General features: G+C 37.7%; 1 protein-coding gene across 12 annotated transcripts in view; it reads right to left on the reverse strand.

Annotated features, from left to right (window-relative positions):
- Positions 1–1,835: 1,835 nt before the first annotated feature.
- Positions 1,836–17,314, reverse strand: part of HECTD1 (HECT domain E3 ubiquitin protein ligase 1) — a 61,872-nt gene continuing 46,393 nt past the window's right edge. For 11 of the 12 annotated variants that reach the window (XM_068684399.1, XM_068684398.1, XM_068684403.1 and 8 more), the window contains 15 exons: positions 15,791–15,947; positions 14,727–14,949; positions 12,036–12,090; positions 11,618–11,800; positions 11,045–11,255; positions 10,880–10,965; positions 8,580–8,707; positions 7,480–7,681; positions 7,203–7,340; positions 6,328–6,935; positions 5,147–5,225; positions 4,967–5,060; positions 4,502–4,652; positions 3,141–3,285; positions 1,836–2,785 (listed from right to left, as the gene is read on the reverse strand). In XM_068684399.1, coding sequence (XP_068540500.1) covers positions 2,648–2,785; positions 3,141–3,285; positions 4,502–4,652; positions 4,967–5,060; positions 5,147–5,225; positions 6,328–6,935; positions 7,203–7,340; positions 7,480–7,681; positions 8,580–8,707; positions 10,880–10,965; positions 11,045–11,255; positions 11,618–11,800; positions 12,036–12,090; positions 14,727–14,949; positions 15,791–15,947 — 2,598 coding nt within the window. In that variant the 3' untranslated portion in view covers positions 1,836–2,647. The remainder of the gene's footprint in view (positions 2,786–3,140; positions 3,286–4,501; positions 4,653–4,966; positions 5,061–5,146; positions 5,226–6,327; positions 6,936–7,202; positions 7,341–7,479; positions 7,682–8,579; positions 8,708–10,879; positions 10,966–11,044; positions 11,256–11,617; positions 11,801–12,035; positions 12,091–14,726; positions 14,950–15,790; positions 15,948–17,314) is intronic. The other variant, XM_068684404.1, reaches the window with a different exon arrangement.

Consider the following 17,314-nt stretch of genomic DNA (forward strand, 5'->3'; position numbering starts at 1 on the left):
GTTTGATTCAATTTTATACATACTTGCTTCATAAATTACAGAAAATCTATTTCATTTTGGCACACCAGTGTATTTTTTTTCTTTGTCTGTGCATCACAAAAGACAGACAACCAGAAATGCACATGCTTCTCAGGACCACGTAAGTACCAAATCAACCCTTCCTTCTGTAGTAGGAGGACATTGCTACAGGAACTTCTGTTCACAGGGCATACAAAACGCTGTTTCATCTCTGTGTGTTACATTCCTTAAGGCACTGGAGAATTAGCAATCTGAAATGACTTTCATTTACCTTTCTAGAATGAAGTTATCTGGCTCCTCCTTCATAAACTCCAACACTCGGCATAACTTGACACTGAAAGAGCATGTGTTGTGCGGGCATTATGGTTGAAAGCACACTAAGTCACGCCTAAACTGCACCTACAAACCAGAGCATAACAAGTACAGGGTGAAGTGTGGTGTGGTGGAATAGTCTACAGCTTCCAATCTCCCACTTCTCTTCCTGCCCGCAAGCAAACCTTGGTGTCCTGAAAAGTAAGCAGCATCCCAACTTTTGATCTGAAGACACCATCAAGTGTAGGCATTTCTTGTGAATTACCACACAACCTCAGACTTACAATCAAGGACATTAAATATGCGGATCTCTGATCACAAATAACAAAGTACTAACTGATCACAATGCAGAACCCATCGGACCTGTATCTCAGCAGGTTGACAATGCAAATAACTTGTTTTCCTTCCCAATACAGGACAATGCTGAACAGTTAAATACATACACAAACACATTACAAGATCATTTCCTTTAATCAACAATGAAAATATTTCACAATGAAAGCAGAAAACCCACAAGGTATCCCTAAAGAACTCTCTAATTGGAAGAGAAAGTGTGCTGGGTTTATCAGGTTCATGAAATCCTAATTCCAACACCCACTCCTCAGGCCACTTCCCTCTCCCGCTGTTGCTGACCCCAGGTCAGGCTGGAGTCAGAGCACTGCCTCCAGACCACCTGGGGTGCCTATACTGGTAACCAGCTTTTCTGGGTGAGGTAGCTTTAAATAACGCCACACGAAGCACAAGTTCATGCCAGATCTGGAGCAGGCACTACATTTATGCAACCATTGGGCTGAAGCACAACAGTCACAGGAGTGCAGGGAATGGAGACTCCCCTTCAATTATGCATTGTGGAAATTTCAACGAAGATGCCTGTAAAGTCCTATAAATACCGGGCTATGAAAAGAAATCTGGCATCTGCCCGATTTGTATTTGAGGCAGACTCTTTTGGCAAGGCTCTCCCCAGCCGTGGTCCAAGCAAAAGCTATTACCAAAGAGAACTGGCACAGAACAAAGCTTGCCACACAGATTCAACTAAAATACTTTTTTTTTTTTTTTTTGGAAAACAACTACTTAAATATCTTTAAAGACACATATACATCAAAATCTTACTTGCTTTGTCTTACCATGAGCCATTTTCCACCAATAAATATCCCACCACATGACAAGCCCAAGACAGGCAATGCATCTCAAGTAAGGCTGAATCAGCTGCAATGTGTGACCCAGTTTTCACTCCAATGCAATAAAGAATTAAAACCTCAGGCCACGTGGACCCTCTGAAAAGCACAAGCACCAAAATCTGCCACATGCAAGGTTATCACTGCCAAACTACTTCTTAAGAAGTTGCTCTAAGTAATTTTGAAGGAGTTGAGTACAGAGGCAAGTTAGAGAGAGCAATTATTGCCATGTAATTCTTTTAAATCTTGAGAAAAGTGAGAGAGACTGTTCAGAAAACATATAGTCTTAATAACATAAGAAATATTAATGAATTATTCAGAGGAGACAACTTTATATGTTGCAAACATTTTAATGATTACTGTTGAGCTTACACATGGGGTGTTTTGTTGTTTTTAAACTTCAAACTGCAACAAGTTAAATAAATGTTTATAATATACAAAGAAAATACAACCAAAAGTAAAACTTGCTTTAAGTGTGCCTTGCACTAGGAACCAGTGTTTTTTGTAATAGCTTTATTGTTGAGCTGCACAAACACACTTAAGGATTTGATCTTTATAGCAGGGCATTTGAGAAATCAAAATATATTCCCACTTGAAAGAAAAAAAAGGTTGTGCATGATTATATGCAAAAACCCACTAAAATACTCCAATAGTGCAGGCACCATTAAAAAAGAAAAAGCTGGAGATGCCCATTAACTCTAAGTTTTAAGGAAGCAAGTTTCTGACCAGTTAGCTTAAAGCCAGCAAAACAGGGATCAGTGACGGCAACTGTAGTGTACAAGGTATTAAATGACAAACTTTACACAAATACACTGTTAGAAATTTGTATCAGTGAACACTGAAAATCTGATGATCTGTTCTTTGGAACAGTCAAACAGAACCACCTTAATTTCCAGTTGTGCAAGCCCTTGAAGCATCACACAGTGTTCTGTGCCAATTTCTTGCTGGCTGTGTAGTTACAAGGATTTGTTTTGTCATTAGCAGCTAACAAACTTATTCCACATGTTCCTAAAGCCTCACAGGTGAAAAAAGGCAAGTCTCGTCAGAGCACAGCGTGGAGATCATATTTTTTGCACACAAACACAAGAGGCTTCGCTAGTATCAAAAAACACTTCCTCATGTCCCGTATTGCAGTCAGCAACTCAGTTGAGATGGAAGCCTTTCTCCATGGTAGCAGCCAGCAGACGCTCCCTCATGATCTCCTCAGAAGAATACTCAGGCAACTTCAGGTAATGGACACACGTATTCACAGATGGATAACTTGCATCTGTAGCATCAACCTGAGACAAAGGAACAACAATTGATACTGCACTTCTTCACAATACTTCCTTTAGAAGTTAAAAGCTTAAGGTCCTTTAAATTTATGACATCTACCACGTATGTAACACCGACAAGCCACAAAACAGTGGCAACAGAAAATCTACAGACCAAATTTATCTTTTTTATGTATATGAAAAACTTTGTAATCAACTATGATGTCAAAAAACAGAACTGAAACAGAAGCTAGTACTGAAAACTTAGCATAGTGGTACGAATTAGAAAAGGAAAGAAAAATAATATTTTTTCTTAATGTAGCGAGGACTACATTCAAAAGCCAGAATGGTTGGTTTGAGAGGTAACCTGCAGAACCCATACCTTGCGTACAACGGTGAGCCGGGGATGTAGGTTTGCCAGTCCTCCTGGCGGGAGTGTTGAGCAGCCAGTGGTGAACTGGAGGAAAGCCTTTCTTTCATCTGAAGACATACCACACAGAACTCTCACAAACCGAAGAAATCCGGGGCTTAAAATAAATTAAAAAAATCAGTTAAGATGGCAATTCCATGATAAGTTTCTTTTTTTATAAAGCACCTTTAGTAAAATCTAAGTAGTCACTGTAAGCCTCCAATGCCTGTTCAGTAGTAGTAAGATAAGAACAGAACCACCACAAAGTGGGTTCTTTAATACTTCTTTAATCTCCTTGCTGAACATTACACAGAAAAATGCAGGTAGGTAAATTTTCTTCATACTTATCCTGAAGTGTTATTTGGGTATTTTCTCTAAGAAGTGTTAGAGAAGTAGACAGAACTCAGACCTACCCTAAGAAGACTCTGACTAATCTTAAGACCTTTCATGCACCACTTCCATTTATGTATAATTTCATTTCTATCCTGCTGAAGACCATCATGCAGAAAAATACAAAAAATATAACAGACTGGAACAGAACTTCACAGAATCTCGGGCTGTCCAGATACCACTGCTTTCATCTATACCAGCCCAAGGAACAAGCAGGAGGACGGGGTATGTATGAAAAAAGCACTGCTTGCCACAACATGCCCTCAGGTATCAGAAAACACATCTCAGCTGCATCTTTGTACGCAGGGCAGGGTCAGTAGAAGAATCCCTCTGCACAGCATCTTGGACTGACTAGAATCCTTCACATCGTACTTACACTAACACAGTTCCAAAAGTAATTTGTACTTCACAGCTAGCTACCAAACATGACAAGCAGCAGGAGAAAAATAAAAAAATAAAAAAAAAAACGTTTATAAACTACCAAACTACCAAGACCACTTCCCAATAGGCAATTCCAAGTATATTTTTTGCCCACAGTACATTTTTTGTTTTAACTACACTTGAAGAGTAAAATAAAAAAAAAAAGGACAAATACCAAGAATACCCAATTGAAGTTGTAACCACCACCACAAACAGAAGTCAAAACCCTGAAGCGCTACTTCTTAGTAGCTTGTATGAGTTAGCTGCCCTTCTACTTTGACTAGGTTTTGACATTTTAATACTTCCTTTTTTTTTTTTTTTTTTAAATCCTCTCATCACAAAGACCCTAAGTACCTTCTGTCTGATGCAACGTATATAACTATTTCATATAGGTATGGCAATTAGTTGGGGTTAATACTGGCTGAAGAGCAATTTGGCTTTTTCCACCTAAGAAATATTCTGGACATTTTCACAGATCATGCATCTTTTAGCTACTATTTTTAAATCACTTAGACTACAATTACCTGTCTCGTGTATATCCCAGCTTAGGTTCCGTATAATTAATGATATCCTCTGCTGCCCAAGAAGGCGACTGATTTCCACAAAGAATCATCTGAACTTCTTCGTGGCTGAAGGAACTCAGCTTCTCCATTGGGAAGACTCTATTGAAGCCATCTTTAATTTATACAAGACACAGTTACACGTGCAAGTCCAAAGAATGTTTATAAAAATAACATAAGCATTTCAATTGTACTTCAATCAAATCAGAATCAACCAACAATTTCTTAATCAATGAACAAAGAATCTCTTCAAGGTTAACAATGGCATAAGTAATGAAATGCTATGAAATGCATCTCTTACCTGCTACATCCTTAATTTAAAAGTTTGTGTTTGAAAGCGATTCTAAGCTACTACTTTAAACCAGGATACCCAGAACACCGCTGATTCCATCTAAATACACACATATATTCTGCCATAACGAAAATTACCTCGGAATGCCTCCATCTGTTTCTGTATACCAGTATGCATGCAGAAGTCAAACATGAGATCTACGTACTCCTCTGCATTATCCATTGTGACAGTCTGCAAAAACAACACACAAATACCGTAAGACTTCGTTCTGCATTAGAATTACTGCTGAGATTTCTGAAGGTAGGTTCTTTCCTTACCTCATCTTCACCACCTGGTTTCAGATCCACAGCTGTAAACCCATATACTTTGGACGAAGGGCAGAACTGAAAATTTAAACTTCAAAACAGAAAGACAGTTACTAACTGGAAGCAAGTTTGCTACTGCTTTTGCAAGTACACCAGATTTATGAACTGCAACCTTCCCTCCCCCTCTACTTCAAAACACTGTTTGTGGATCATTTAGTACATATCTGAATAGTCACACCATGGTAGCAAACTACAGTCAGTAATGCACTATGCAAACAGTGGTTCATGTCTATGCTATGCATGTGTGTATTCACCCACTGCTTATTTGGTTTTGAATACTACCAAAAACATCTTACAGTTTGGCACTGTTAATCAGCTTCAAAACTGTGAACTCAAACTGCTCAAGTAGTCTCAAAGAACTCTTTATATGAATTCCTGACAGTAACAGTTACAGAGCCACTTAACATATTAGACATTTGGGCCCTTCAACAGTGCTACTTGCATTCTCTCTCTTGTGTCACCCATAAGTCAGCAAGGCCATAAGCAATTACTGAACCTTAACTACGCAATCCCTGTGGCACAAGATGATTTTAATGAGTAACATATTAATGGTAGAAGAACCAGCGTTTCAAAAGAAATAATTCAGAACTACAAAAGATATCATCCCTATCCACGTTCACACCGGTATTTTTTTGTTTCTTTAACATTTACTGACCTTCATCAAATCTTCTGCTTAACATAGTCTCCAAACACTGCACCATGTGTCTATTAACACAATCCCAAATTTCAGAAGAATTGCCCAAATTTCTCAATCTGTCCTCCTTAAAACTCCTCAAAAGACTTAATAAATGTCAACAGTAGCAATAACAAACCTACTGATTCACATATTTGTAAATATCTTCACAGATATTTGGGTGTTTCTACAGTCATAATGACATCACAGTGCAGCCACATTTAAGTTGAAATAATAAAAAAGAACAATGAATGAGAAGGAAAAACCCTCAAAGTATGGAATAAGAATATACCTACTGAGAGCAAGCTGGATTTTGCTGCACCTCTAATGATTGCACCTTTCCCCCAACAATATTATTTAAAACAAGTAAATCCTCATTTTTAATTAAACATGGTAACGTTGGTAACATTTGCATGTAATACAACACTGTTTGCATATTTATAAATATGAGAATTCTTACCCTAAATCCTCTATGCTAAGTGGGGGTCCAGAACCTGATGGGTTCTTCAGCATTAATTCCTGTAGTTTTGTATTTTTTTCATCTTCTGACAGACTTTTGTTGCTTAAAATTTGACGCCTTTTAATTGCAAGGTCCTTAATTTCTTTTAGAAACCTAGCTCTATGTGGATTTATTAATTCAAAGTCTTCCCATGTTAAAATTCCATTAAACCACGCAGGAGGTTTAGGTTTTGGTGGATCAAGAATAAATTCCGATTTGGAGTCTTCTTCCAGACTGCCCACTGACAAGGAATCATGCCCTTCTTCCGTGGAAGCCTCTGACTGACTTTCAGTACAGTGCAAGTCTCTGTCACCCCGTGATTCATATATCAACTTACTCATGTTACTTTTAATGTCTCCCATACACATGAGTTTAAAAAAAGGCTTAGAAATGGGTAAATCCACAAGTCTGTTGTCCTGAATGCATTTAGCCAAGAAAATTCCAAGGAAATGAAAGAGTTTTGTTATTCTTTCAAGTTCATCACTGTCTTGTGGGAATGGTGCTGTGAAGAGTCCACACGATCGCTGTACATAGTAGCCAGGGGGTTTTAATCCACCACCAATATCAACCTGATTTAAGAGACAGGAGAAAAAAAAAAGATAACATTGTTAAGGGTGAATTTAATTTTACAACTGTGCTGTTTAATTTATTATACTGTACTTCTATATTAAAAAGAAAACACGTGAGAAAGACAGCTGTGGAACATTGTGGCCATTCTTGACCATGGAGAGCAGCTGCTCACTGACCATGTGTTCTTCCCTTCCTGCCCATCTAGCTCATTTTTCTTTTACAGAAGTTTTGTACACTAACAGTTAAAAATGCAAACATATATATACCTGCCGAGACTCATCATCTGGAAAATCATCGTCACAAAGCCAAGCTCCCAAATCTGTCCGCTGAAATTCTGCTGCTACCAATGCATAAAATTCCAAGGTAGGACCCAGGCCTGTTCCTTCCTCACCCAAAAATTCAACCTATTAAAAACATAAGGAACGTTAATAGTAAAAGTAAATTCTAATGAAAAGATCAGTGTTGGTTATGCAACAGGATATTCCGTATACTGGAATTCGAAATAGCTACCTAACCTCACTCTGCTAGGCAGATATGCTTTACCTCTAGAACAGATTTTCTGTCTGCATGAATCTGCATGACATTTTCTGCCCATTCCATCAGGGAATCACCTCGCGGAACTTTCACTCTTTCATGCTTGAGGCGTCCAACTCTGAATTCTCCTGGATCATCACGTCGCACTGTGCTTGTGGTCCTTGTCCTTTCAACGGTGGCTTCACGTCTGTTCTGTAGCCAGACAATCGCTCTAGAAAAATAAAACAACACAAAACAGATGTTTAAAACTTGGATGTCTGCCAATGTTACAGCAAAATTTACTTGCATACTTAAAGAAACATAGAACCAAAGGTGAAGTATAGTGTTGTTTTATACGTGAACGACTAAGTTCTAAAAATTGGTAACGGTATAAAAAAGTATAAAAAAAGCCAACTTAAAAAAATCCACCACGTTACTACTGTTATAGGGATTATGGGGGTACTTTGTCCCCCTCCAAAAGACCCGCATCAATCAAGCAAGAACAGCTGCCTCTAGTAACAGTACTTACATGAAATCAAAGTTCAAAATTCTCATACGTATTCTCATCTATGCAGCAATAATCTACCATCTGTTGGCTGTTTTGTCTGACTAAGCTAAGTAAAAATAAATGAACGAATAATCATCAAACCACTGTACTAAATAAAAAAAATAAAAGATAAGTGCTTTGGTGTATGTTTTCAGAAAACAATTCACAGCTATTAGGAAAACTTTTATTTTTGTTTCTTAGTACGTTATGTAGTAGACTGCAACCCAGTTGAATTATCTATTGCCCGATACAGCCACCTAGCTAGGGGCACACAATCAAGTCCTCAGTTAAGAAGCTGAAAAAAAAAAAATCAAACTTTTTCAAAGGAAAAGGCCTGGAGAATATCAAACAGAAGACAGGCTGCTACTCATCACAACCTTCTAACACAATGAACAAGAAATGTTTCAAGCGCCTGAAAGTTCTGAAGTTTCCCAGCATCTTCCCTTTTTTCCTGCCTACCTACCTACAATGCTTCATATTTGGAATCTTGTTCCAGTAACATCCTCCTGTGAATTACTAATTCAAAAAGGTATTTAAAAAAAAGCAATCTGACAGGTGTTTTTTCCTGTTTTTGTTTGTTTACCTTGATGCTCCAAATGCTGTGCACGTGAAGTACAACTGTCTGGTTTCAAATGGAATTAAGAAAGGACACTTGCTTGTTAGCTGCTCGCACCAGTCTGGCAAAGCTCCACTTGCTAGTGCCAAGGGTTCCTGTATTTTAAAAGAAGAAAGAAAAAAAATAAAAATTGTTTCTAATATTACACTCAGATTGTCCTAACAAGTTTGTAACTAAGTAAATAGACACCCAATATGCCCATGCCAGGTTTCCACCTGTATTTGAGCAAGTTTCTTCCTTCTCAGCAATCATCACTTTTTTTTTCTTTCAAACACTCTGAACAAGAAGTTTCTAGTACTTGAGTAAACACAGTATGCTTTGGCACATACATTAAGAACTGTACTAAATCCCTAGGATACATACTAACACTATGGGTCTACCATTATCTGGAGAGAATTACTTCTGAATTTTGCCCCAAAGTGATTAAATACCTCTGGAAAACACCAAAAGAAATTCTGTGGTAATAAAGATAGTCTATAGGGAAATACTACCATAGTCCTTTCTAAAATACAAGTGTAACAAAAAATACTGCAGAAATTACTACTACAATGATATTTGTATGTCTAAACAGTCTTCAAAAGAACATGAAAAACTGAACATTTTTTTTTTTACATGAACAATTAGGGGAATTTAACTGTAACAAAAGAACCTCAAAAAGCACACAAAGAAGAACTGAGCAAGTTGATGATCTTTATCTTTAAATCTTTATTAAAGAAAACCTATTAAAAAAACTACTACCTGATGAAAAACCCTACCTACTGAAGAACTACCTTTTTAATCTTTTTTTTAGTGCATCTGACTGATACCAAGTTTTCTGAATGTCTTTTTTAAAGCTCTGAATCTGTACACATTGGAATCCTTGTGATCTCTGATACAGTTAGTTGCATTTGTCACATCAGCAAGTAGACACATAAATACACTACATATATCAATGTTTGGTGCCGAAGTAAAAGGAAAAATATGGTTCTGTAAGTGGAGCCTATCTAACCACAGTTCCAAAGAAATCTGCTCATTCCCAACAAGCGTAATAAGTAGTAACAAACTATTCTGGTTTCTTGACAAGTTTCAGACTACATAAATGAAGCAGACTAGTTTACTTAAAGGGCTGGCATCTTAAATCCGTCATTTGAAAAAGAATAGCATTTAAAGAGTATCTAACAGCAAGAAGCGAAACTATGCAATATTTTGTAGTTAAATTCCGAAGTCAAACCTGTTTTGTGGTAAACCTCATCTTTCAAATAGGTCCCAAATCTGTTCTATTTTATTGCAATACAAGAACATTTTAACAGTATAGAGGGTAAATTTAACAGTATAGAGGTAAATTTTGTAAAGCACACAGAAAAATGCATTTATAGCTTAGAACAAAACGGGAAAAACAAACAAAACAGTAACTGCCACTGTTTTCAGTAAATTTCATTTGCTTAACTCCATATCCCCAAACCTTACCCGAGGGTGCATGTGCATGGAAGACATGACACCGAACAACTCCCTTGGAATCGTCCCCCCACCCTCCACTCAGGGACTGGAGGTTACAGGATTGTAGCAATAACTTCATGATGACATTTACTCAGTTATCGCATATCATAATAATACTCCTGTTCCATTTGGGATTTTCAATTTAAAAACTTCAGGTTTTTGCTAGTGGACAAAGAGCTGCTGTTAATTAAACCAGGAAAATTTGCAATTGTGATGGTGAGTTTCAGGAAGTTTGACACCTATGGTGTCCATTCTATATGCATGTCATATAGACCAAAGCAAATATTTGGAAGTGTCTCATTAAGTCCCCTCATTATTCTGTATCCACCAGCTCATTAGAATGAATATTGAAGTTTGAGTCAGATTAAGTTGACTACATGTCAACCAAGACAGTCTAGGTAGTGCCTAATGCAAATAAAAATGTTTACAGTAAACTGGTGAGCACTTTCCTTAACCTACAGAGGATTTTACAGTTAGTTAGACAAACTAAATCATACAAACTTTACATATATCAAGGCCTATGTTGGGGAACATAACTGCTGTCACTTAAAAACAACTGTCTCAATTAAGATAAAAAAAATTATTCTCCATAACTATACCATTCCTCAGTATGTCTTTATTCAGACTAGTCCATTCTTAGAGCATTTACTCATTCAAAATATAAGGAAATATATACTGTACGAAACAATTCAAAAGTCAAAATGGCAAAAAAGCTAATACTTCCAAACAGTCAAAGTAAGGAAGAGTCTTAAAAACAATATTATGTATACAGACTATGCATAATACGATACCTCAATCTGCTGCAGAATCTTTGTAGTAATTTTTTTGCTTGTGAATTCATCTGGTGGAAAGTTAAACTGAGGATGCTCATCTCCTTCTGAAATGCAAAGAAAAAGTTTTCCCTTACTTTGTGTTCATTAGAACATTTCAGAAACCCTGCTATATAATGCACATACCTTCTTGAGCAGTTCGTGCTGTGTAAGGGTCACTGGCAACTATATACAAAATGCGAAGTAACTGCAGAACATCTTCTACTCCACAGGAGTTCTGCCCACTGCCAGCTTTTGCCTGAGGTTGCTCCTTTGCCAAACTAAGGATATCAGAATTTTGAAGAGTAGAAATGGCCCCCTGGCTTAATCCAGATTTTGATCCATGTTCACAAAAATCCTGTGGGGAAAAAAAAATGTTATAAATGAAAACTGCATGTTACAGTCATTATGACTATGTGCTCCAAGTCAATGATTTAAAAAAATCAGAATGGTTGCTGTGTTTAACCTGAACACTTAGTTCAGTTGTAGATAGCTCAAATCATGATTCAAATGCACTAACACAACTATATTTAACATTAAAAAAAAACAGTAAAAACTAAACTTGATATTGTGAACTTTCACGTTTCCTATCTACCATTATACCCTCTCCCCCCCCGCCCCTTTACAAGCATCTTTAAAGCTGCAAAAATAAAAGCATACAGCCAAACATAATAAAAAAAAAAAACAAAAAAAAAAAAACACTTGGATGCAGACATATACCTTGTATGCAGCTATGAGCTGGGAACAATTTCTGTTTTTCCTAATACTTTTATTAGTGCCGGTTAATTTCCAGTGGCGCAGGAAAGCTGAGTCTGCATTCTTCTGCAGGTAGGTTATCAAGTCATTCTTTGGTAATTCATCAGTGCCAAGGTACTGCTCCACATGCTCTACTGACCAGCAACCCTACAACAGGAACCAACAAATGTTGGTTTTTCCTGATTGTAAAGTCTTAAAGATTACACATGCATTACATACTGTAAGGAAACATGCATTAACAAATACACTCACTCATATCCTTTAGCTAATTGAAAACTGTTAGTTTTTTTAATGTAGCTTTTCAAAAACTGCGATAATTCTCATTTTGCTTTTGTTTAAACAGCCATAACAACATACACAAAGGCATAAAAGCAAGTCTTACCATTTTTCCATTTTCTTTCTCTTTATCAGAATCCTTCATTTCTCTGTACATGATCCTAGATATTAAAACAAGGAGTTAATATTTCATACTCACAGCATGTTCTCTAAATTCTGAAGTGACACATTGAGATGTTAGACATCAATGACATTGAGGTAACAGTGCAAAAAAGCAGTAAAGCTGATCTTCACTTTACAGAACATCTGGTATACCCTGATCCAGCAAAGCTCTTAAATGTGTATATAATTTTCATGCTCTGTATAAATTAAATGCTTTTCAAGATAACTGTTTCTTTAAGTGAGGTTTGAGTAATCAAACTGTCTTTATTGTGCAAATTTCCCAACCCAGCTTTAGAACCTGTATTACACATGCACCAACTCTTTGAACGTTTCCATTTCTACAGTTGTTTGCTGTTTATGAACTTGGGAGATACACACATTTACAACTATTTCTAGTGCTTTTTGACTAAAAGATAGTTTAGTTACAGAACACTTTGGGACACAAGGCAACTAGCTAGCTGTAACACACAAGCACTGAAAAAATCTGAAGTACAAAGTTAAAAAACTGCAACTACCATGCTGAAGTTCTTGGTTTTGTGTATGTTCATTTTCTGATATGACAGAAATTATGTTGGTATAGTAAATGTATTCCACAACCACAATGATATCGCCTTGTAATTTCTGCCTATTACTGTAAAGCAAGTAAGGCCAAGTGAGGGTAGAGAGAGCAGTTGAAGCTAGAAAGGACTTACGGAGACCTAGTCCAATACCCCTGCTCAAAGCAACATCACCTGGAGCAGCTTGCTTAGGTTGGTGTTGAGTATCTCCAGGGAGCACGACTCTACAACCTCTCTGGACAATTTGTTTCAGTGTTCAATCTCCCTTGCAATTTGAATTACTTCTCTGATTATGTGGAATTTTCTATACTTCAATTTGTGCCGATGTCGTCTTCTCCTTTCACTTGTCACAACGAAGAGAACTCTTGCTAAATCTTTCTCAGTTCCTCTCATCAGGTATCCACACATAATGACAAGATCCCACAAGCCTTTCTTCCCCCAGGCAGTCCAAGATCTCTCAGAATCTTCCCATGACAAATGCTACAGACCCTTAAATCATCCTACCTGCTCTTTGCTAGACTTACTCCTGGTCCCAAGTCTCTTGTACTAGGGCATCCAGTACTGGCCACAGCATTTCAAATGCCTCTCACCAGTGCTGAGTAGAAGGGAAAGATCATTTCCTTCAAACTGTTGGCAGTGCTCTTCCTAATGAAGCCTAGGATGCTGCTGACCTTCTTTGCTGCAACAAGACCCTCAGGGCCTTCTCTGTCAAGCTGCCTTCCAGCCTGTACCAATGCATGCAGTTATTCTTCCCCAGCTGCTGGACTTTTCCCTCTGTGGAACTTCCTGAGGTTCCTGTCTCCCCAGAGGTCCATTAGAGTTGCAGCACAACTGTCAGGTGTGTCAGTGACTCCTCCCAGTTTGTCACCTAGGAGCTGGCTGAGGGTTTGCTCTGTCCCATCATACAGTTCATTAATGAACTGAACTGAGTAGTGACCTCTGGGGTACACCATTAATGACCCATCTCTAGCTGGACTTCATGCTGATGATCACAACCCTGGCAGTTCAGGCAGTTCTCTGACCACCTCACTGTCTAGTCCAATCAATTTGTTCATGAGGATGTTATGGGAGAAACTGTCAAAAAACCTTACTAAAGCCAAAGAAAATGACATTCCCTGCCCTCCCCTCATACACTGAGCTAGTCATCTCATTGTAGAAAGCTATCAGGTTGGTTAAGCATGATTTCCATTTCATAAAGCCTTAAAACCTTTTTGTCCTTCATTCTTTGAAAATGGTTTCCAGCACTGTTTGCTCCATCACCTTCCCAGAGATGAAGGAGAGGGTGACCAGTCTGTAGTTCCTCAGATCCTTGCCTGTCCAAGGAATAGTTGTGACATTTGCTTTCTTCTGGCCCTAAGAAATCTCTCACAGTTTTTCAAATATACTATCAAGGACCTTTCAAAAGCAGCCTGCTCCTTCAGCACTTGTGGGTGAATGCCCATCAGTTCACGTGGACTTGTATGCCCTGCTTCTTTAAATACTTCCTAACCTGTTGCCCTTTATGCCCCTCGCCAGATTCAACTTCAGATCAACTTTGGCTTTCCTTACCCCATACAAACATGCTCTATGTCTCTATATTTCTCCTGAGTCACTTGACCCTTCTAGCATCATTTGAATGCTTCCTTTTTATGTTGTGAATTCTGTTGGGAGTTCCTTCATCCATCTCTTACTGCCTCTGCTTGAACTGCCACACACTGGGACAGACTAGTCTTGAGTACAGAAGAAATCAGCCAGTTCTCCTGGGACCCTTCTTTTCTCTCTAGGACCGTATGCCCATGGGATTCTTCCAAGCAAGATCCCTGAACAGGCTATATTCTGCTGTCTTGGTCAACTGCTTGACTTTTTAAATATTATGAACAAATCACAGTTGAACTTTAGAGATTATGACTTTTTATGTTTTGAAGTAGTCAAAGCACTAGCTTTAAAACCAATACAAACATTCTAACAAAAAATACAAGAAAAAATAATTCTAGCATTATTTTCCGCAAAGGAGGAAAACAGGTTCAAATGGTTTTATACCTGTTTCCTAACCAGTTACACAGTGTTCTCTTTAAAGAATAACAAACTTGTGAGCTTACGTGTATGTTGGCTCCCAAATACGTCTAAGTTTGTCAGATTTCACATTGCCATTACAGGAAAGCTGTAACAATTTCTGTACATAGTAAAAGATGGTAGATCGAAAGTTTGTTAGGGGCAGTTCTACTTCTCGAGTTGTTCCAAGACCTGAAACTTTCAACGTAAGTGCTAAACGTGGTGAAGGCATGCACTCAACCTCTTCCAACAGTTCTGAATGAGGTGTACCTGCGCAGGAAAAATTGAGATGTTAATACGAAACACATAAAGCATGGCAAGTTGGCTTAAACATTAATGAAGTGGTTCAATAAGAAAGTGTAGAGATTTCCTGCACACCTACCAGTGAGACTATGCTGAGTTAAAACTATAAGCTATAACTAAGTACTATAATTATAACACTTCTCTACGTGAGAAAAGCTAAGAGCAGTTTTTGAAATCCATGTTGATCCTTACGTCTTGGTTACATCCTCTTTAATATTATCACAGCACATGGATTCTTCTTTACTTACGCAAAGCAAATCCATGTGCTTCCTATTACATTTACACCTTTCTGGTCACCAAAATCAACAATGGTTCATTTCCACATAAACCTAAACTATGTATTACTTTCTTTGTGAATACTGATTGCACCTACAGAGTTGAACAAGAATCAGCTAAGCAACAAGATCATGTGCTATGCTGCTGGTCATACAGACTGCTCAGTTACTCTATTAGTTTTTCCCTCACCATGGGTTTGGATTGCTTCAACAAATCCTTTCTGATCAAAGCTATTCTGGGCAGCTCAATGCACAAATTATTCCCTGTAGGTAGAACCAGACATAGCAAGAGATCTATCGCCAATCTGAGTTTAATTCATGAGTACAGATGTTTTATACAGCACTTAGTTTACTTCTCCCTCAATAGTGCTTGGACATGCAAAGGCAAATGAAACTCTCATTGAAGCAAAGAAAAGCCACACAGACACAAAAGCATGTTGTATTGGTTAACAGTGATAGGATCCCTGAAGCCTAACAGGACCTTAACAGTAAGTCTCCGGATCAGATGTCACAAATATGTCTTGGCAGCATACCTGGTGGAGGGATTTCTAGATCAGTTGTTTGTTGAACATTAGTACGACCAGGTCTTGGGTCAAAAGCAGGAACCAAAGCAGAAAACTGTCGTTTCAATACATAATCATCATCCCATGTTCTTCTACGTCCTCCTTTGGTTTCATACTCCTCTTCTTCCTTAATAAAAAAAGCGGGGGGGAGGGATGTATTTTTATTTTAGGTTCTTTAACAAAGAATCGTTTCATCCAAAATTTACATGTTCATTGTGGAATACAGCAGATACAGCAGTAACAAACAAAAGCTGACACAAAAGATATCAAAGCTGGTACTTAACAAGTGTTAGTTCCATTTAGTTGGTCAAGCAGGAATCAAAAGAATTAAGCAAAACTGCCAATGAAGAGAAATCAGCATTATCGGGCTAAAATTAGAACAGGCATCTTTACAACTTCTGGAAAGAAGGAAAATTTCCTTGAAGCACCAAAACGGCATAGGGAAATGCATAGTAGTACAGACGAGCAGACTTGGTGTAGATACTTGGTGCATTCTACAAAATTTGGAATATCAAAGATTCAAACAAATCAGTGGAGTTAAAATAAATGCAGTAATGTTTCTGAAACCAATTAACTTTTTTAAAAAAGTATATACCTATATTGATATATAACGTACATAAATTTATTTAATCCAGAGATGAAATTAAATACCAAAGTATTGGAATTATTATTTTGGGAAGTAATTAACAAGCCTTTGCAAGTATTAATTGCTTATGATTTTCCCAAAACAGGCCTTGAATCTGTTCAGCTCCTTACTGAGGAAGAATTGCATAGTGTAAAAGAGGGAACAGTACTGCAACCCAAGAAAGGAGAATGTTCTTCTGCAGATCTGATTCTTGTTGTATAATCTACTTGTTCCCATGAAAAACAACAGGAGGTTCATTTAACCATTTCTGAAAAGTGACCAGCAACCTGCAAACTGTGGTTATTAATTGCATTGCAGCAAAATAGTATAAATAAATAATTCTGTCTATTTCTAACTTTGTATCTTTGTGCAGCAAGTGAAATACTTAGTGGTGCACTTGAGTTTCTATTGAAAGCATATTCACAGTAGGTTCAAATATTTAATGTTTTGGTTAACATGCCTAAAATTTGAGCATATAACAACAAGAGATAGTCTCTACAATTCCATAAATTAATGTTTACACTTATGTAATAAATATTAAACTGACATTTGTGAAGTCCTCTGTTTTTCCTCTTAGGCCTTGCAACATACATTTGGATCACTTCAGTGGTGGTAGAAGTCCAACCGTTCATTATGGCACGTATTCATCGTACCACAGAAGAACCAAGTGAAGAGCCAGGATTCACGATAGCATAGGTAAGACCCATGGGACTAACTTGATATTTTTCTCTGTCTTTCCCTTCCAGATATTCCACTGCCATACATAACTTATTACCGGCCTACAGTTAAACACATCCCAGCACTGCATCACTAAAAAATTTAGCAGCCTGCCCACAAAGTTACGCCAATTCATCAGCTGGTGACAGGGG

Source organism: Anas acuta, chromosome 5 (genome assembly GCF_963932015.1).
Source record: "Anas acuta chromosome 5, bAnaAcu1.1, whole genome shotgun sequence".
Lineage (NCBI taxonomy): Eukaryota > Metazoa > Chordata > Aves > Anseriformes > Anatidae > Anas > Anas acuta.